This window comes from Pezoporus flaviventris, unplaced genomic scaffold (genome assembly GCF_033815535.1).
Source record: "Pezoporus flaviventris isolate CSIRO_AGI_PZ_B2104156 unplaced genomic scaffold, CSIRO_AGI_Pfla_v1 ptg000070l, whole genome shotgun sequence".
Classification (NCBI taxonomy): domain Eukaryota; kingdom Metazoa; phylum Chordata; class Aves; order Psittaciformes; family Psittacidae; genus Pezoporus; species Pezoporus flaviventris.
Window position 1 is genome coordinate 3,569,049 of NW_026892618.1, and position 20,387 is coordinate 3,589,435.

Below are 20,387 nucleotides of genomic sequence, written 5' to 3' on the forward strand. Positions count from 1 at the left end.
TGCTTTGCTACTCCTGAGGTCTTCAAAAGGACGGGAATCTGCTGGGTGTTGCCCCTTGATGCAGTTCTGAGGAGCAAACCAGTTGACTGGAAGAGTATGCAAAAAAACACCCCCCAGCCCTTCAGGCTGTGGTCACATGGAGATGTTTTAGGGATCCCAACAACCTCACAGATCTGCTGAAATATTCTGGATTCAGTGTTTCTCCCTTGAGCTTTGTGCAATACTCCCATACCTCCTAGGACTTGGAGGGAGAGGACGTCTTTCACTCGGACATCTGGCACTAGTATCCTAACAGACAAGCTTCAGGGCATTTTGTGAAATAGTCTGCAGCTCCCAGAATCTGCTTCAGACAGAAACCCAACAACATCAGGCAATGTAGCCCATTAATGAAATTACTCTAACAGATACTATTTCATGGCACCTCCCTGTGTTTCTATGGGACTGTTACTTGCAATAGAGGCATTCATCTCCTGCACGCATTTTTTACATCCTTCCTGAATCTTACCCAATAGGATTTTTCCTTTAGCTTAGCTAAGGTTTTTCGGGAAAGTACAGAAACCCAGCATCGTTCAAAACATTTGCTAGTTTAGAAATAATAATGTCAGAACTTCCTGGTCCAGACCTCACCTAACAAGGTGCTCTACAGGTCGCTTCCATGCACTGTAACTTTCATGAAGTATTTCACCCTTAATCCCAACTTTTCCCACCATGACCAGAATGTTTTTCCCTTGATACTCCAAATATACAATTCATTGTGCTCCAACGGTATACCTCATTCCAAGACAATTGAGTTTCCCACCTCATTTTCTAGTCATATCTTACTGGGATCCTTTCTGTGATGCATCTTCTGGTGTGAACGGGTTCAGGAGCCCACACTCCCTCCCTGGCATTGCCCTTCCCATTCTCTTGGATGAACTAGAAGCATTTTCACATCTGCAAGTTTTACGAGATGAAACAAGCTTCTCCTCTGCATTCATCCCCTTGGAGAATCATCTCTTCCATTTTGCACCCATGACATTGTTTGCACTGTGCCCCAAAGCTGCTGCCTGGACTGTAGTAGTAGGCATCACTGCTACTCCATTCATGCCCAGACGTGTAGTTAACAGTGCAGTTGCAAAACGGCCACTTTCCTTAACTTGGGCAAATTGCATTTGGAATTCCTAGGCCCACGGAGTGAGCTATTGCAAGGATGCATGGCCTTCCCTTACTGTAGTGTTCCTGGTAGTGCAAATACCAACAAAACTTATCAGTAAATCTAACTACTGGCTGGAATTGCAGTAGTTGAAACTGCTAAATCTCATTCTGTTGGCCACTAAAAGGCTCTCCCTCTGTCACCTTGCCTGTGCAAGGTTTTGCAATGTTAGCAAATCTACAAATAAACCTTCTGTAATAGGAGCAGAGTCCTACGGACCTGCACCTCTGCGAGTGGCTGGGGAGAGGGCCAGCTCCATGCAGTCTCAGTTTTGTTTCTTTCAGTGGAAATTCCCCATCACCAGTAGTGTAGGAGGCATAAGTTACCTGCTTTTGAAATTACTCCCTTTCCTTTGGGACCAGTTACAGACTGTCAGCCTTGAACTTATCACAAGCCATGTGCAAGTGCACCTACTGCTTCTTGTTCAAAGGTCTCGGCATGCACCCATAAATAGCCAAAGAACAACAGACGTCCGGAAAGGCTGAGGCCACTCAAGGCCTTCTGCTGGCATGGTCTGCCCAACCTTCCCCACCAGCCTCTCCAGTGGAGCTGGTGCATTATGCAAACCCTGACCATCACTTAGATTGGACTTTGCTGAGAAGCAATCTTCCCCATCTTTCAGGTCCAGTTCTGCCTGTCAATATACAGATCTATTGTGAATGACCAAACTGGACCCACTGGTATCATCCAAGGCATTTTCATTCACATATTCAGCTGCTTTCCAGTGACTTCAGAGCAGGGACCTATGGGGAAGGTTGTTTTATTTGTTCCTGGTTGCTGCTCCTGGAAAACATCCAGCAGGCAGATGGAGATCATTTCTATTTCACATCCACAAGATCTGACTGAGTTGTTGGTTAAGAACCTATGAGGGTCCCAGGTCTCCAGGTAGGTTTCAGACCCTCTCATCAGTCAGGGCTGGAAGTGAGCTGGAAGTGGAGCCACCTTTATTTTTTACTGTCCTGAGAAGCAGGACAGGTTTTCATTGCAGACCACAAATAATTTACTTCACTTGAAACACAGCTTTAAAGGGTATTTCTAAACTGACAGAGTAAGGCACAGCTCCTGGTGTTTATCACACAGTTACAGATATGGGGCACTGAGGACAACATCACGCTTTTTGCTCCAGTGCCCCTGTTTCACCAATCTGACTCTAAACCTCTCAGGTTTAGAAACATCAGAGTTCTCCTATCACCACTATCCATTTCAAGCTGATTAGCTCGGACACCGTTAGCCCAAGTGCTGGTCTAGCTTGGTTGCTCTGGTAGACTTTGGACCATCTCTGTCAATATCACTCATTTCACATGGCCTCTGTGACCAATGGCCCCCTTGTAAAGCTTTTGTAACAGTCCTGCACAAAAATGAGGCCCTGACTCTGCACCCCCAAGCTGGACCAACCTCCATTTCCCCATTTTGCAACACTGCAAAGGCTTTGTTGCACATCCTATCTTGTCTTGGCCCACCACCTTCCCACAGTCAGGTTATTTTATTTCTGCTTCTGAATTCAGCTGCATTTTTGCATGGCCACAGTCTCTCTTTTTAATGTATGTTTTACATACATTGGGTGAGTGTGGCACTCTCTAATATAGAAAGTTCTCTTTTCTTCTTTCTGCATTAGCCACAGGGCTGTGTTGACAGGACTCCTGGTGACTGACCAGCTTCTCACCAGAGTCTGCTTCCTGGCCCAATGCTCTGCTGCAGCTCATGATTTAAGCACCTTGGCAAATTCCTCTGCCTCTCACGGCATCTTTGGCTTCTCATTAAACACAGAGATATCGTTTCTGGCTCAGGAAGTTTCTGCACCACAGGACACCAGGACTTCGGAGACTGGCCTGGAGGGCATTCATTACATGCATACTCTGTTTGTCTGCTCCTACTGAGGCATCTCCTGCAGGACTAAGGGGCAGCTGGACCTTTTTCCTGACCCAGCTCAGGTTTTTATGTGCTCTTGCTTCATTCTTTTCCCCTGGTCTCAATTCGGTCATCCCATAATTGAAAATCTATTAATAGTCAATGTCCAATTTACCCTGGAAGTCTTCAGTAATACCTCTGTTATTCAACTAAAATGATCCAGGTCCTTCAGCTGAACTCTCTTTGTCCCTCACTTTGTAGTATGCGGCTGACCAGCTGTCTCTAATTTGATGGTTAATTCTAGTCATATAGCCAGCCTAGATAATTTAATCCTTTATCCAGAAGGCAAGTACTGTCTGCCATAAGAGCTGAACCCATCAAGTTGCCTCCTAGGTGCCCTATTTCAGAGCCATTTCCTTATGCTGTAGTTACGGACTGAGTTGAATAACACTCCCAAAGGTATTCTCCTCAAAGACTGTGGGTTTTGCACTTATTCAGCTGGGATAGTCAGTCTGATTCCTTCCTCCTGCAGACTGAAAATGGTGGCGAGTGTTTGGTAGTAGGCGGTGTTCTGGCTAGCCCTTGTCTACAGCACAAGGCTGTTTTTTCCTGCGGTGACCTGTAAGCTTTTGATTTCCTTTTCTGAGTGTTTTTTTTTCCAGTTTCTTAACTCTTTTGTGTGGTTCATCTTGGCTTGTAAATTGGCCAAAGGTTTCTTGTGCCTCCTATTTTCTGGAAAGCATTCTTTTCCACAACAGTCATGCTGCCGATCATGTCTTTGATCCATCTTGCCATTTTAAACTGGGAATCTTCCAGGAGAATTTTGCATTCTCCCTTGACACTGAAGCTTTTTATCCTTGTCTGCAGGTGACCTCTTATAAACCTCTCTTAGAAGTTTCCAGATGTTGCTTGAACTCCTTTTACAAAGTCTCCAGCTGTCTCGGCTCACGTTTTGCATCCTTTGCTCATCTTTGACTTCCATTCCCAATTGGTTCCAGAGGAATCCCACAATTAGGACTTCTCCTCCTAGAGGCCAAGTCTCACTCTGGGCATTGTTTCCGTAATTCGAAAGTTTTCAGGCTGTTCCTGAGAGGACAGAACTAGCAAAATGGTCCAGAAATGCTCCAGGTGCCCCACAAGAAGGTGCTCCAGAAATGCTCACCCCCATCTCCCCACCCCTATATTAGTCACAGAAACCACACAAAGCCTTGCTTTGCTACCCATGGGAGGAATCAGCTAAAGAAAATGGTCTTTTCTTTCAGAGTTCAAGCTCCCTTTGAGCCAGCACTCCCCCAAAAGGTCTCCATGTGATTTATCTCAGAGTTAAGCTCCTTCTTTTATTTGGACTGTGCCTCTAGTTTTCTTGATGCTTTTCTCAAAGACCAGTCCAAGTCAAGAAGAGAGGAATTTCATGCTGAAAGTGGTTGTTTCTCCCCACTGCCTAGCAAGACAGCGTGTAGCTCCACCTTAGATGTCCAACATGGATTCCAACACTACCCGGCAATCGCCCTTCCTGAGGGAACAGGTCCATACAGTCCAGCCAATGTAACTTCGTTTTTCCCACCAGGAGCAGATTCTCCCAACAACCTCTGCAGCAGTCCACAAGCCTCTTCTCCTGACATTCCCAAATATAACCTATGGGCATGCGGTATACATTTATGTTGGTTATTTTTAGCCCCCAGTTTATTTGCACTGATATTGTGAAGATACCATCAGGTTATAACAGGGAAAAAGGCTATAGCAGACTGCAGTGCCACTCGCTTGCCTGCCAAGCAGGAGCCTCCAACACCTCATCAGAGCCTTTGCTGCTCCTAAAACCTCATTCGCACTTCACAGCGGGTCAGCGGGGTTTCTGCAGCCCCTCCGCATTTAAAAATCACGAGTTACGCTCCCGGTAAGATTACCTGTAAAGCACCATCGTTAGGAAGGAATGACGTAGATCTTTTTCTCGTTTGGCTGGCGGGGGCATGCTTTTGGACTAATTCCCTCCCACGTGCTGTGGGAGCCCTAAACTGCCCCTCTCCTTAGTGCACCCCGCGTCTGGGGGTCCCGCACCTCCAGGAGCCGGAGCCGAAGGGAGGGAGGGAGGGAGGGAGGGAGAGAGAGAAGCTTAACCAAATGAAAGGCAAGCGGCCAGGGCTGGCGCGAAGGGGGGGGATAAACGCATCGCCATGGATCTCCTCTGCTGCTGACACTTCCCACCGGGAATACCGGAGAGAAAGCCGCCTGACCGTCCTTGTGTCTGGGAATAAGGAGCAGGAAGGGGGAGATGTTGGGTAGGGGGGCTTATCTCCCCCCCGCATAGCACGTGGGACGGGTCCTCTGCACACCCCGCATATCCCCCCCCGCCACTGCACACCCCGCACGTTGCAGGGCCGCACATGCGGCGCCGGCGTGCACACAAACACAGGGCGCACGCAGGGACACATGCAGCGCCTCTTCCCGGGGCACGGGAAGAGCACCCCATTTCCCCGTGGCAGCAGCACCCCCCACCTTCCGCTGGGGGGGGTCCGCGGCGTCCTGGCGCGCTGCCCGGCACAGGGAGGGCAGTGTGAGGCTGGAGGGGCACTGCGCCCGGTAGCCCGAGCTAGAGGGGGGGTGCCCGCTGCTGCCGGTGCCGCCGTGTGCTGCTGCCTGGGGGGGGGGGGGGGGGGGGGGGGGGGGGGGCGGTGCAGCGCCGCCCGTTGCTGCCGGCGGCAGTGATGTGGCAGCAGGTCGGGTCACGTTGCCGGCCCTGTGCTCGTACCAGTGTGAGACGGGATTAGGGAGGCGGCTGTCGGTGCCGCCGCCGGCGGGGAGCGAGGACAGCGCGGAGGGGGAGAGCGGCGGGACGGGGGGTTCCCGCTCCGCCCCGTCCCGGGACTGCCGCGGGCGGTCACGCTGCACCGGTGCAAATCGGCTCCCAATGTCACCCCCTGCGCCCCGCGGGGATGCGGGCTGCCTGTGAGGAAGGCAGCGTCAGCGTACAGATAAGGTAGATATACATATATATATATATGGGCATATACACATTGATGTATATATGTATCCGTACGCATGTAAGAAGCGGTGTTGCCGCGGTCTGGCGTTGCAGTCGGACCCGTCTCCCGTCCAAAGGTCTGCCGAGTGGTATCACCGGAGGGCGAGAGCTGCGGCACCGCAAAACAACTACGCGTGTGCGCCTGTTCGTGCTCACGCACCCTCAAATGTATATACGACGTACACCAAACGTGACGCCCTACCCGCCCCCCTACTTACTCCTCCGAGGAGAGGGTCTCGATCCCCCCACCGTGGGCACGTTTTCCACGGGCGGCTTCTCCTCCCCAAGTGCAAGTAAAATGATAAAATTACAATAATAATAATAAAATTACGAAAAGTAATGAGGGCACAAGTAGTAATAACTACGGCAGCGATGATGACAGCAACAGCGGTAACACGGGGGAAAGCCGGTGTCTGGCAGGGCGGACCCTGGGCCGCCGGCGGGGACATCCCCCCCCCCTCCCCCCGCCACCGCTTCCCTTCCCCCCGCCCCGGTCCCGCCCCCCGCCCGGCGCCCGCCGCACGTGAGCCGTGTGCGGGGCTGGCTGTCGGCGCGCGTGCCCCGCGGCAGCGGGTGCAACCTCGCGTGTGCTGCGGGCGGGTGCGCGGGGAGCGGGAGCGAGGCGGGCAGGGGGAGCGGCAGCGGCGGAGGCAGAGGAGGGGAAGGGGGGGGAGGAACGGGGACGAGCCGCCGCACACTTTCGCCACTGCACGGGAGAAGGGGGGAACGGAGGCTGCATGTGCGCAGCGTCGCTCGCGGATCTCCACGGACTCATCTCAGCATCCCGCCGGCTCCATCAAAAGCAGCGACGAAACGTCAGCCGCTGCCAGACATGGATGAAGGAATCTCCCGCTTGCCGGAGAGGCAGTTACTGGAGCACAGGGATTTTATAGGGTAAGGAGCCAGGGCAGCACCTCCGGCTCCTGGGCTCTACGGCGTTTCGTCCCCTGCAGAAAGTGCTGTGAGGCGCTGGCAGCAGAGCCGTCTGCCCGCCGGTGCGCGGGGATAGCCTCCCTCTGCGTCCTCTCGGCCATCCCCTGCCCGATCCCCGGCCCTCCGTCTGTCTGCCCTCTAGTCCTGGCTCTTGCCGATGCCGGATCTTTGTGTTTCTCTCCAGGCTGGACTACCCTTCCCTGTATATGTGCAAACCCAAAAGAGGCGTGAAGAGGGATGAGAGCAAGGTAAGTTTCTGGGGTTGTTCTCACTCGAGCGCTTATTTGGGGGTCGCTACATTTCACGGCGCAGCTGCACCCCCAGGAGCATCCCCGGACGGCTCCGCTTTAACTTCCTCCCCCACGAAGTACAAGCGGGTTTCCGAGCGAGCTGGCACGGCTGGGAGAGCGGTGCCTTGGTGATAATTTGCGCGGCATGTGGTCGGCGTGACATTTGTTTTGGTTTTGGTCGGCGTTCCGAGGGACCCTGTCTAACGCCTGGCTTTTCCGGATTTTGCTAATTAGGAAACATACAAACTGCCACACAGACTGATAGAAAAGAAGCGGCGAGACAGGATTAACGAATGCATTGCCCAGCTGAAGGATTTACTGCCCGAGCATCTGAAATTGACGGTAAGGTGCAGAGGGGCGCAGATGTACGTGCAGATGCAGGCTCCGGCAGCCTGCCCGCTGCGCAGCCCGAGGGGCATCGGAGTGCGGGACGCCGTGCTGCCTCGCTCGCTCGCCTGCCCGTTTGCCTGCCTGCCTGCCCGTAACTGGCCCCTCGGGGACCAGTTTCCCTAAGTTACAGAGGCGGCCGGGCGTTCGGCAGTAGCCACAGCATGCCGGGAGTTAGCCAGCCAAGCTGCCCCCTTCCTTTGCCTTTGCAGACGCTGGGACATCTGGAGAAAGCTGTGGTGCTGGAATTGACTTTGAAACACTTGAAAGCGTTAACAGCCTTAACGGAACAGCAGCACCAGAAGATCATTGCTTTGCAGAATGGTAAGCGGGGGGCACCGGGAGCGGACGGGGGGGTGCGGGGAAGGCGACGAGCGAGGCACCCCACGGTGGAACCGCTTGCAAACGCTGTCCCCTCTCCGTGTTCCCCGCAGGGGAGCGGTCCATGAAGTCCCCCGTGCAGGCCGACCTGGACGCCTTCCACTCGGGCTTTCAGACGTGCGCCAAGGAAGTGCTGCAGTACCTCTCCCGCTTCGAGAGCTGGACCCCTCGTGAGCAGCGATGCGCCCAACTCCTTGGCCACCTGCACTCCATTTCGTCGCAGTTCCTCCCCGGCCCCCAGCTCCTTTCCCCGCCGCCAGGCCCCCTCTGCAAGGGATCCTCCTCCTCTTCCTCCACGCCCGCCCCCCCCTGCGCGCCGGGCCACAAGCCGGAGGGCCAGGCTAACTGCGTGCCCGTCATCCAGCGGACTCACGCCGCCGAGCTCAGCGGTGAGACCGACACGGACACGGACAGCGGCTACGGCGGGGAGGGCGAGGCGCGCGCCGAGCGCGGCCCTGCGGCTGCCGGGGGCGCGCTGCCCGCCCTGGCCATCAAGCAGGAGCCGTCGGGGGAGGAGGCTCCCCCTGCGCCCAAGCGGCTGAAGCTGGACCGCGGCGGCAGCCCCATGCCCACCCCGCCGGGGCTGGCGGCGCGGGGAGCCGAGGCGGCTGCGGCGGCAGCGGCGGCGGCAGCGCTGGTGAGACCCGACGCCGCACTGCTGGGCTCGCTGATGGCCCTGGGGGCGGGCGGCGGCGGGGTCCCCTTCGGACAGCCGGCAGCGGCCCCTTTCTGCTTGCCCTTCTACTTCATCTCCCCCTCTGCCGCCGCAGCCTACATGCAGCCCTTCCTGGATAAAGGCAGCCTGGAGAAGTATCTCTACCCCGCAGCCCCCATCCCGCTCCTCTACCCGGGCATCCCGGCCCAGGCCGCGGCCGCCGCGGCTGCTGCCGCCGCCTCCTCCTTCCCCTGCCTCTCCTCCGTGCTCGGCCCCTCCGAGAAAGTGGCCGCCGCCGCCGGGCTGCCCCCGGCTCCCCACCTCCCGCACCCCTTCGCTGCCGCCGCCGCCGCCGGGATGGCCGCCGCCGAGCCCGGCGAGGACGCCGATACCGCCACTGCTGAGGAGCCCGGTGCCGAGGGCCCCTGAGACGCCGCCGGCCGGGAGCTCCCAGGCGCCGGCTCCTCGCCGCCGCTGCCCTCCTCTCGGACTGGCCGTCCCGCCGCGGGGCGGGGAGGGTCCGTCGGGCCGGCACCTGCGCCCCCGGTTTCCTATGGAGGGCAGGGCGGCATCTGTAAGGGGTAGCCGGGGACCGGCCGAGCCGAGCCGGGAGCTGGCGGTTGCGGGATGGCGGCGTCCGGCCCGGGGAGCGACCGCCTCGAGGGGAGCCTCGGTGTCCGCAGAGCACCGTCAAGGAGAAAATTTGCTACTCAGTATTTTTTTAATGTTTGGCTTTATACATGCATAAATAAGGAAAAACAAGAAAAAAGAAAAAGGAAGAAGAAATAGTAAGGATAGTTTTTTTTTTCTCTCTCTCTTTCTAAGGTAACTTAAATGTTGCACCTTATTTGCAATGGGTTCATAAGAACTTGCACTTGCGGCCAGGGAGCCCCGGGTGGGCTCGGGGTGCGGGCGGGGCAAAGCGAGGCGATGGAAAGAAGGAAGGAGGGCAGGCCCCCGCACCCGCGCTAGCACTTTACTGAGAGCAGGAGCGCAGAGAGACGGCAGCACCCCGAGCCCGAACCTGCAGTGCCTTGAGCACCCGGGGCTGCCGCTGGCTCCGGCGAGTTTTGGGTGTGCAAGGGAAGGAGGGGCAGACCCATTATGTAACCTTGTGTTTATTTTATAATTATTATTTCTTTTCGGCTAAGGTATACAGGTGTGGCAAGTGCATTTGTACTCACCCTCTCTTTATTTAATTCAGTATGTCCCCGAGAGATTTCCCCCCGAACCTTGCTGTATGAAATGAATGTTTCTGCACTGAGCTACAAAAAATATCCCCCCTCCTCTTTCTCCCCTTCAAGAAAACACAGAGCAACTCGTCAGCCTGAACTACTCCTCACTCACTTTATCCTAAATCCGAGGGACACAAAGCGGAGGCCGTAGGTAACACACCTCACTGTGCAATCAGAAACGATTAGACCAGTTGGGTAAGTTTCCCAAGTGGGTTCTCCCCTTCATCCTGAGCTCAAATGCCGCCGTTTCCCTTCCCGGAGACAAACCAGACTGCCAGATAATCACACGGATAAAGCTTTTAGAATAAGGCTTAAACCAAGACCTTGCCTAGATATTTTTAGTTTGTTGCCAAGGTAGCACTGTGAGAAATCTCACTTGAATGTTACGTAAGAGGTGAGACATGACAGCCTGGCGAGGCGTGAGCACGCGTCCATCCGTCCGTCCGTGCGGGCTCTGTCCGTCTGTTTGGTGCATCCACTGCTGCTGTTGCTACTGTTTTGCCTCAAACGCTGTGTTTAAACAACGTAGTAAAAAAAAAAAAAAAAAAAAAAAAAAGGAAAAAAATACCCTCTTACTGGCCTACAGAGTGGCTGTGTGTAAATAAGTTGTTAATACATTCAATTAATGATGTCTGACATGCTATTTTTGTAGGGAGAAAATATGTGTTAATGATATTTTGAGTTAAAAACTTTTCTGGGGAGGGTTTGCTGAAAAAGTTGCACTTTTGTTACAATGCTTATGCTTGATACAAGCTTATGCTGTCTTAAATTATTAAAAAAAAAATAAATCCTGTCTGCAAGAAACCAGCTGGTTTAGAACAGTTTAGTATGTGATATATTAGAAATCAATCTTTATATTCAGTATTTTCCAGCACTCCATGAATTCTATTATCTAAATATTTCCACACTATTTTGTGATTAAAAAAAAAATTCTTACTAAGGAATAAAAACTTTAATACACAAAATGGGGTTGTCTTCTAATTAAAAATCTAATGATAAGACATGATAAGGGGTGCACTGAGCTTCAAAACGTATGATTGTGTGGCCGATGAAAATTGTTTTAATGACTTTTCACATTTTTAATCTATGTTTGGATTTCTTTGCTTTCCTTTAACTCCTTGTGGCAAACTGTGTTTGCAGGTATGTGCGTTTCACAAAGCATAAAGCGTGCCTGTGGAACATGCATGTTTCTTCCTGACATCTACTTTTCTCTTCTTCTTTTTGCAAAATAATAATCTTTGCAATGAATACTTCACAGCCCTGGTGCTGCACAGGAGCTGTCTTTGTTCACCATGAGCAAACTTCACGATTTGCCTGACAATCTAATGACGTATCATCAGCTCTGGAGGAATGATATATGTCCCAGCTTGGAAACCCTCAACGAAAACTGAACATTTGGAGGGGGAGGAGGGGAGTAAGCAGAAGGGGGAAGAGAGTGGTGGAAACAGGCAAGTAATTCATCGCATGGAAGTGCAGCACCCGAAAGACTTCCGCGGATTTAATACCTAAGCCGCATCACCTCTCCTTTCAAAAATTCTTCCTGCTCCAGAGAAATAAAATTAAGGAAACCTTCAAACAGTAGCCAATGTTTATGTAAGAGCGCAACACAAAGGAAGCGTTTCATGCTCCCTCTGCCGGTTCTTCAATACCAATGATTACGCGCACAAGGCATGAAGTTGGAGCGCAAAAGTAACAGAAAACTTAAGACTCATGCTGATTCCAGCAGTCCTTTAAAATAGAGGAGGGATTCTAAATCGGGTGAAAAATAAGCGCTCCTTTAAAACTGTTCAAGTGAGATTACTAAGAAATAGGTATACGTCTTTTCATAAGGAAGCTTTAGTAAAATTAACTCCTGTTAGACAGAGATACAGGCAGACTGTCTGTACAAGTACGAGAGGACATATAGCAGTGCTTTTTCCAGAAAATGATGCTGATGGACCAAACGCCACTACATTCCATCAGGATACCCACTGAAGCCAACTTTTCATGGGTTGAAGTCAAAGCTTACTAAAGGTAATGAAAAAAAACTGTGTCTGACTGCAGTTGTCTTTGAATCCCACCCTGCACCTCACGCTATTTCAGGAAAGAAAGTGAACTGGCTTCAGCCCTTCAGCTCCGTATCTTGCCAATCACTTCACTTTGACCTGCATACTTAAACAGCTCAACACGTGTTACGTGGCCAGAGTTACACAGGGATGAACATGCTCATACACTCCAACTCCTCATGCTAAGGGAGGGGATTTGCCTTACTGTGCATGAAGGAAGCCCTTCCTACCAGTTTACTATGCACCCAGAAAGGGTGGAGCCATGAGCACTTTTCGAAAGAATCATACCCATCATGAACACTTGGGTTGTTTGAAACCTGGGCATGGGCCAGTCTTTATGCCTTTTTCAAATTTCCATCCTTCTAAACCTAGATCCTCACAGGGTTTTATCAATTTCAGTTCTTTTCCAAGTACAATAACAGGAAAGCTTATTTTTATCAGTCCTTGAATCAAACGTACCCAATGACTTCACGCCAAGTTGCCCCATCAGTGGAGTCTATTAAGTTTTATCACATAAACCATAAAGACAAAATATGTGTGCTCAGACAATCCTAATGCCTAACAAAAGCAAACACGTGAAAGAAAGGTTTGTAGTTGAGGCTGATAACCCACTGCTGCTGCAGGCAAAAGGCGACTGACAGGAGGGACCCTAGTGTCAGCTTTAATTATTAAATCCCAGGATTCCTCAAATCCCTTTGGCACCTAAGTCAAATTATATATGAACTACATTTCATATTTTCCCAAGGTTAAAAAAACCCAATCATACAAACACTGGACAAGAACCTGATAGGTTTAAATATACATTTACCTATGTACAAATACGTATTATCAGCTTGTTATTTCTTACCTGCTTTCTATAACTGTATGATATATGGGCCTTCGTCTGCACTTCCCAAGTACTAAGTACGCAGGACTGGGTGCTACATTTATTGTATACACTTGAGTATGCTTATTTTCTCATAACCACAAGACAAAGGATGTAAGCTGGTAAAATGTATTTTCTTAAGCAATAAACTTTGAAAACAGGTCTTATTTACCCAGTATATTATAGTGACATGAAAGGCTCCATTACAGTGCATTAAATAAACACAGTTGAGGTTGTTAAGCCAATGGAAGGTAATATCATGTATTATTATTCCATGCATTAGGTCATGGAAGTTTTGTTTGGAAGGTTCACTCAAACTGATCATCAGTCCTATTAAGAAAAGCCTGACCTACCAATTAAGTCAGTGGAGTCCTTTTCTTGAGTAATGGGCTTTGGAGTAGGCCCTAAGTCTACGTTTTGGGGCTTGTTTAATTTTCACCTTTAGTCAGGGAAGACTGAATGTCTTTGACATTCAGCAACCCTGGAGATTGTGAACAATGTGCATTTCAGCACTGGCAAATTTATAGTCGGTCCCGTACCCTGGGTCTCACAAGGTATTTCCATTTCCTCTCAAATATCAGCTCCTGGAATCATGTGATCACCATTGCCTTTGACAAGTTTCCTGCCTGCTAGTTGCAGAAATGAACACGAAAGTATGACCTCAAGGAAAGCATCCTGGTCTACTGGAAGGTGTGCCTGCCCATGGCAGGGGGCTGGAACTAGATAACATGTAACGTCCCTTCCAACCCAACCCATTCTGTGATTCTATGGAGTAACAAAAATGCCAGACTTCCTCTCCACAAAAGAAAAAAAAAAAAACAAAACAAGGAAACTAACCACAGCTGGATTTTTTACTGCTGGTTGCACTCAGGAAAGTCTGAATCCCTATTAAGTGATTATCTCTGGTTATACTGCAGCCTCAGAGTAGCTCACTGCAAAGTAGTAGAGAGAAGCCAGTGGCTCACCTGCCACTAGCAGTGGCTGCGCAGGACGTGAGCAAAGCTGAGTTGCCATTGTCACTTTTCCCTCTGCATCCTTCCCATGGCTACAGCATTTCAGTCTCTGGGTTGCCATCTGTCACAAACACTAAACTCACTACAGCCTCAGTGACAGCAGTGACGCTGGCTGCCAAAAGCTGCCCTGCCCTGGGCCAAGCAGCAGAAGTTGTTTTGCCTTACTGAACTCAGGAGCACCCAGTGGCAACACACCTGCCACTGCCACCTCTGCCCTTTCCTGGGGCGCAGGAATGCCTCTCCCTGCCTGGCATTCCCGATACATCCCAGGGTGGCTGGTGGGAAGATGTGACCTCATGGTTTGGAAAGTAGGGACTGTGATTCCAGGCAGCTCTACTGGGCCATGGGGGTTTGGGAAAAGCTCTTTCTCCGCCTTGTGCAAAGGCCTGTTGGTTGAGCTTGTTTTTCTGTGGCCAAGCCAGTCTCAAAACTGAGCATTTTCTGAAGAACCACCTAAGAAAAAGAATTATGTAAATATGGCACCTTCTTACTCAGCAGAAAACTGGCTCCCCAAGTGTCTTTGGAGTAGTACCTGCACTACAGAGCCAACTGAGCTGACAAATACTGCAGCAGATTCTGTTTTCACAGTACTTTGCCAACAAATCCAGCTTTGCAGTTGCTGCCAGGCAGGCACACAGTTTTGCTCACATGCAACGTTATGTGCAAAGAAGCACATCTATGTAGAAGCAGTAGTCCATCTGCATGGTCCTAGTCCATCAAGGGCTTTGGACTTGGTTAGAACCCACTGAACTGACTTCAGGCTTGGATCCTCTGAGTAGTGACCCTGATCACTATTTCTGTAGTTTAAAGATCACAGCTTCCAGTGAATGTTGTAAGACCTTTACCTAGGTTCCAACTGCAGGATCTACTTTTCTCCCTTGGTGGAATATGAGTATTGCCATCAAAACCAAATGGGAACAATCACACCACTGAGGGCAGACTTTGTATCAATAATGCAGCCTGAGGTGCAGAAAAAAAGGCTTTGCCTGGCAGCCAGATCTTCAAATGCATTTGCAGGACTAACAGAAACAGGAAAAACAAAATGTCTTGGGTTTTTCAGGGGTTGGTTTTGAGTTTTTTTTTTTTAAATGCAGGTTGAACTTTCATTCTGCAAGTGACTGAGAGGCCGAATAGAACGTGCCTTCTAAAGATGACGTACTTTTTATGCTATGCTCGAAAAGAAAAAGACGGCCTGACAGAGCTAATCTGCATTTGTGCAGATGGTAGAAGTGAAACTGCAGCTGCCTGCGCACCTACCTCTGGTTTTAAAAGCCAGTGCTCGTACAGATGCTTTAGTGCTGGACAGCAATTCTGGGAGACACAGGGGCGGACCCTGAGGAGGTAAAGAGGTCGCTTGGGCTATTTTGTCTGCGCTCCCTGTAGAGCTTCACGCAGGCACCCAGAAGGCCGGTGACAGTGGTTTTGCCGCGGAAGGGCAGCGCCAGCCCTGCCGGGAGTGGGCCCGGCACGGAGAAGCCCCCCGGGGTGGCACGGAGCGGAGCGGGGCGGTACGAGAGCCCGCCTCTGCCCGCCTCACCGCACACCAAACCGCGCGCCCGCCCGCGAGACGCCCGGAGGCAGCCAACGGTCGTCACGCGCGCGCCCACGTGACGCGGCGCACGCTGCCCGGCACGTGCGCGCAGGCCGCGCAGGCTCGGGGAGGAGAGCGCGCTGAGGGGAGGGGCCGGCGGAGCTGCGGCGGTCGCCTGGCAACGGCTCAGGCCCGGGGGCCCGCCCCCGCCGGCAGGGGCAGCCGTTGGGCCGCGGCTCCCAGCCGGGCGCTGGCTTCCCCCGGCCTCAGCCAGCCGCAGGGTGCGGGAAGGTGGATGCCGGTACGCACGGCCGGGAAAGCGCCGCTGGTCCAAACGTCCACTGGTTGAGGGCTTACCCGAAGCCGGTGCAGCTTCACTCGGAACCCCCGTCCCGCAGGCAAAGCTGTTACGAGGACCGGGGTTTTGGCAGCCCGGTGTGGCCTTTGCGGTGTTTTGAAGAAACTGAATTGCCTTTATCCCTTCAAGCACCCCTCTGAGCACAGCAGCTGAGGTAAAGTGGCACCCGTGGCCACTGTGTAGAGCTAATAATGCTAGCAATATCACTGCTGATTAGGGGAGATAAGTTTTAGCACTGCCCAAGGGTTTAAAACAAGTTGGATTTGGAGTCCTGGCACTCAAGAGACTTACCCAATGCATTTTGAGCAAACAGAATGTGATATTTTGCAGGTATGGACCAATTCTGCTTTCTTGTAAGGAAAATAACAAAGACCAGGAGGTTTGTAGCCCTTGAGGGCATAATAATAAATCATGGCTGGGGAACTCCTTAATAGAGGCTGTTTTTTCACTTCGGTTCTTCTCAAATAGTAATGTTACTGCAAAGTTCTATGGATGTAAGTAAAACATGGTCTGTAGGGGAAGGCAAGACCTTTCATTAGCGCAGCAGATGCCACTAGAAAACCAGCCTAGTTTTCAAACACCCAACCTTTTTGTAGCTTCACAAAAGGACTTTAGAACCAAGAGTGCTTAACCTCCCCCAGCAGAATCTGCTACACATTTTATATACCTGAACTTTTCCTTTATTTAGGAGCTGCAAGTCCTCCCTTACCCTGCCTGTCAGGTATCCTGTCCTCCCATACCTCAGAAAGCCCAAGGCTGGAGGACCTTGAATGGCATCCCATGAACCCTCCCACCTGGGCCAGGGAAAGCCATCAATACCAGCCTCAGCAGCTTTTGCCAGTTTGCTTCCTACCACAGCCGAGGGGCCTAGAGCACACATCAGTCCTAGCCAAGAATAACCCTGCTGCTGCTCACATGATACACTGCGGGCACAAGAGCTGTTGGGTTCTGCATGAGAGTCACAGCCACCCTGCAGACAGCTGCCCAGGAGATGAATTCACCACACTCAGTGGGACCAGAAGAGCCATACAAACTAGTTAACTGGACACATATGTACCCCCTGCTTGATCTGGGCTTCACATTATTATCCCTGCCTTCTACTTGGATCTCGGCCCTAAAGCTTTCCACAGAGGTAGCTGCACAAATCAGTGTTTTTCAACAGCTGAACTAGATTTGCTACCTTTTATATCAAAACTGTTGATGGCAGCAGTGCTTACCAGGTGGCAGGGGAGGCTGTGGCTGGGAACTCCTGCTGGACGGCACAGGATGATCAGAAGATAATGCAGCCATCTGAGAGAAAAAACTTAAAGATTCCGGACCTGCTTTGCAGCATGTTTATGTTACAAACCCACTGGAATAAAAACAGATCTTCACAGGAGCTGTGGTAGGAACCTGGACTCTGATTTCTTCTTCCCCCAAGTGAAGACGCTAATCAATTAGCTAAAGCCATTTCTTAGTGATTGCTTAATCATTTTGTGCAAACTAGGCCAAGATCTACAAGAGAAACAGTACATGCATGTCTGAGAACAGGTTTTGGCCATGGCCTTCCCACAGGGAGCAGGAGATGCAGAGGTGAACCTCCTTGAGGGGAGAATATTCAATACGAATCACTGCTTGAGAGAGAAATGGTCTGGTTACCAAACCATCATTCAAACACAGGGCTGTTCCTCTTCCAGATGCAACTTTTTTATGTGAAGAGTGATGCCCTCTGTTGTTCTAGAGAGAAGCTGCTACGAGTTAGGGGACTGAAAACATTAATGTGGAGGTTGGCTTGTGTTTTCAAGTACTGCAAATTTAGAGGTGCTCCGATTTTGACATACAGGCAGTTTGCTGGGTCCGTCATGGTGAATGTGCTGCAACTGGGACTTGAGAGTCAGGAAAAACACATCTGTAGAGGGCTGTGTACCAAAATGAGTAGGAAAAAACCTGCTTAACAACACACCACTTAAAAAAATGTAGGAAAAGTGTGTAGAATAGGCAAGAATTGCTTATTACTGGTGCTGCCAAGGTAACTGAGGAGTATGGGAATGTGTGTGGGCAAGGGTCGGAGTTAAGGCTGCCTATGCATCCCTCAACATCTGACAGCGGAGAGAGAAGGAAATACCATGGCCTAACAATCTGCCATCATCAGATAATCCTGATGGGCACTCCTAGTTCACCTGTAAAAATAAATGTGTTAGTGTGAATCTGAGCTGCAAGTGTTTCCTCTCCTTGGCACAACAGAAAGAAGCTGTACGTATGTATTGCAATTTGTTCTACAGAGCGGATAAGAAAGTAAAGATGTATCCGTCTGCAAAACATGAAGTGGCTTTGCAAAATGCCTAACAACTGGTCACAGGGGCAACTCTGGTGTTGTGAATTACAATGTAAGTACGGTTATTTAAAATGACCTTTGAGAGTAATCTGTGTGCAGGAGCCATCTGTGTGCAGGAGCCATCTGTGGGAAGTGTGCTCCCATCAGCGTCCTGCCAGGCCTGGAGCTACTTTCAAGAGTCTGGCTGTTGTGATTGCTGAACATAATGAGTCTGCAATAACTGTTTTCAAAAGTACACAGTAATGTCATGGGGTTGGCTCAAGTTTAGTAACCCCAGGACAATGCATTCAAAAGGGATAGAGGGCAATTCAGCTCCTGTTGGTCAGTGAGAAGGTGCTGCACATCCCTTCCTTTTGTTTTACTCAGAGATCATCTATACCTTCCTCAGGAGCAAAGCTGCTTGGCTTGGGACAGCACTCTGGTAGTTTAGGGCTACAGTGGCATTTTCCCTAGTGGGTACAGTAAAGTAATTTGTATTTGTACAAACCTGTAAAGAGAGCATCTCCCCTTCCCCAGATGCTCCCAATGAGTCCATGTGGCAGTGCGTTCAAGATGCAAGCCTGCCCCCTTGACTGAAGGCATCTCTGCATTACAGGAGTCTCATGCTTCTAGATGGGCCAGAAGGAGCAGAAAGGCAGCTCAGAACCACTGCCTCACAATTGCCTGCTGCAAAACTGAGGACAGGAATACTTTTTTCCTTCTGACCTATCTCTGTTATCAATATCACAAAGTAGGTGGCACTGAAATTCAGCCATGCAGCAGTGAACTGTAGCAGGGACACTGCTATGAAATGCCAACTTTTCTGGATGTATGCTTTCAAACCACTGTAGTTTCTTGGACACCTTCACATCTAAATGCAAATCTAAATCTAGAGTTACCATGCAAAGCAGGTTACCTGCATATGCTGACAAGAGAAGCAATAAGCCAAGTATGGTTACCTGAAGAAGAAATCAGAACAGACTCATATTTTTAACCCCAAACACACCAAAGCCACCCTAGAATTGCATTGCTCAGATGGAGTTCCTTTTACTAATACCCCAGTTACCTTTTCACCTTCCAGCTTTAATCAGACACAGAGGCAGAGAAACACAGCCCATCTCCTGTCCCTCAGAGTGTGTATGCATTTCTGTAGTCAAAATGGGACAGAACAACGCCAGGAAGATTTCACTTATTCTTAGTTCAGGCTCTAAGAATATTTTATATCTCAAAGGTGAAAAAATGATGGAGGTAACTGGACTCGTGGTGACCTACAAGAAAACACAAACCTGACACTTTAACATCAGATATCTTGATATTCTTTTTAATTTGGCTTCCCCACTTTGCAGTCTCTGCCAAAGAACTTAAACAAGTTTAATTCTGCAAGGAGCTGAACTCCTGCACATACTGAAATCAGCGTGCTAAAATCAATGGCAGATGAAGACATTCATTTTGCAGAGTAAAGCTTTAAGTTTAAAACAGACTAATTAGATCTCAAAGGCAAAAGCTTTATTGGTCGAACCTGGCTCAAAGATTGCAAAAGGAGAGATTAAGAATCACTTCCTTTGAAGTGCTTAGATTGTTCGGTTTGGAAGGGAGATAAATCCTCTGCTATCAGGAAGTTTAACCTCTGACTGAAGGGGTTAGGGAAAGGTTTCCCTCTGAATAGGTTATTTTGGAAACTCCAGACAAAGGGTGCTGTTTACTATCGAGCTGCCTGTGCCCATCCAATCCTTGCTATGAAACCAGAGGCTGAATGCTAGGACAGATGGCCCTCTAGCCTGACTGAACTGTTGTTGGAAAACTGTATTTCTGTATGATGAGAACAGACTTTATAGTGAAAGATCCCTATACAAAAGTAAGTACATGGAGATGAAGAGCATGTACTCCTTGTGAAGACCCTGCAGCTCCCTGGGCCTTAGTTTTCCCAGGTGACAAAAACGAAAACGATATCTAATGATTTTACTGCATACAAGTATATATGTGGGTGCATGTATAAATGGGCTCAGATGGCAACATCTTAAAATGATCTTTAATCTCAGAACTGGGCACTAGGATTGAGTCTCTGTGCTAAGGCGTGCTGAAGGGTGCTCATTCTGTGCAGGTCTCCAGACTAAGCACAGCTGAGGTGTTTCTTAGTTAATTAAAATGATTTAGAGCATGTAGAAAACACTTTGGAATTAAGAAAAACCAAAAAAAGGCACCCTCCTACAATTCTAACTCTTGTGCATTTTCTTTTCAGCCCCTAATACCAAACAGCATTTGGGAGTCTACAGAAAAGTGTGAAATGGCAACCTGTGACAGTGGATTACCAGTTGCATGCACATTGTTAAAACATCATCAGA

The 20,387-nt window shown here is 50.1% G+C and overlaps 1 protein-coding gene and 1 long non-coding RNA gene across 3 annotated transcripts; one reads left to right on the forward strand and one right to left on the reverse strand.

Moving 5' to 3' along the window:
* Window positions 1–6,578: 6,578 nt before the first annotated feature.
* BHLHE41 (basic helix-loop-helix family member e41) lies at window positions 6,579–10,905 on the forward strand. Its single transcript, XM_061472142.1, has 5 exons — window positions 6,579–6,953; window positions 7,177–7,240; window positions 7,517–7,624; window positions 7,882–7,993; window positions 8,104–10,905. Exons 1-5 carry the CDS (start codon window positions 6,892–6,894, stop codon window positions 9,132–9,134), a joined length of 1,377 nt encoding a protein of 458 aa, XP_061328126.1. The 5' UTR covers window positions 6,579–6,891; the 3' UTR covers window positions 9,135–10,905.
* Window positions 10,232–15,314, reverse strand: LOC133278908 (uncharacterized). Of its 2 annotated transcripts, XR_009746722.1 has the most exons (3): window positions 15,121–15,314; window positions 12,598–12,687; window positions 10,232–10,450 (listed from the first exon to the last, which is right to left on the reverse strand). It is a non-coding gene; the product is annotated as an uncharacterized LOC133278908 (long non-coding RNA). The 2 variants fall into 2 exon arrangements; XR_009746721.1 differs by lacking the exon at window positions 12,598–12,687.
* Between the last annotated feature and the right edge of the window lie 5,073 nt (window positions 15,315–20,387).

What these genes read in the sequence shown, in the direction of transcription:
- BHLHE41 (XM_061472142.1), top strand. Translation starts at nt 6,892, where the DNA reads ATGGATGAAGGAATCTCCCGCTTGCCGGAGAGGCAGTTACTGGAGCAC. An exon ending in CCGAGCATCTGAAATTGACG is followed by an intron (nt 7,625 to 7,881) that starts GTAAGGTGCAGA and finishes TTGCCTTTGCAG; the next exon opens with ACGCTGGGACATCTGGAGAA. An exon ending in GATCATTGCTTTGCAGAATG is followed by an intron (nt 7,994 to 8,103) that starts GTAAGCGGGGGG and finishes TGTTCCCCGCAG; the next exon opens with GGGAGCGGTCCATGAAGTCC.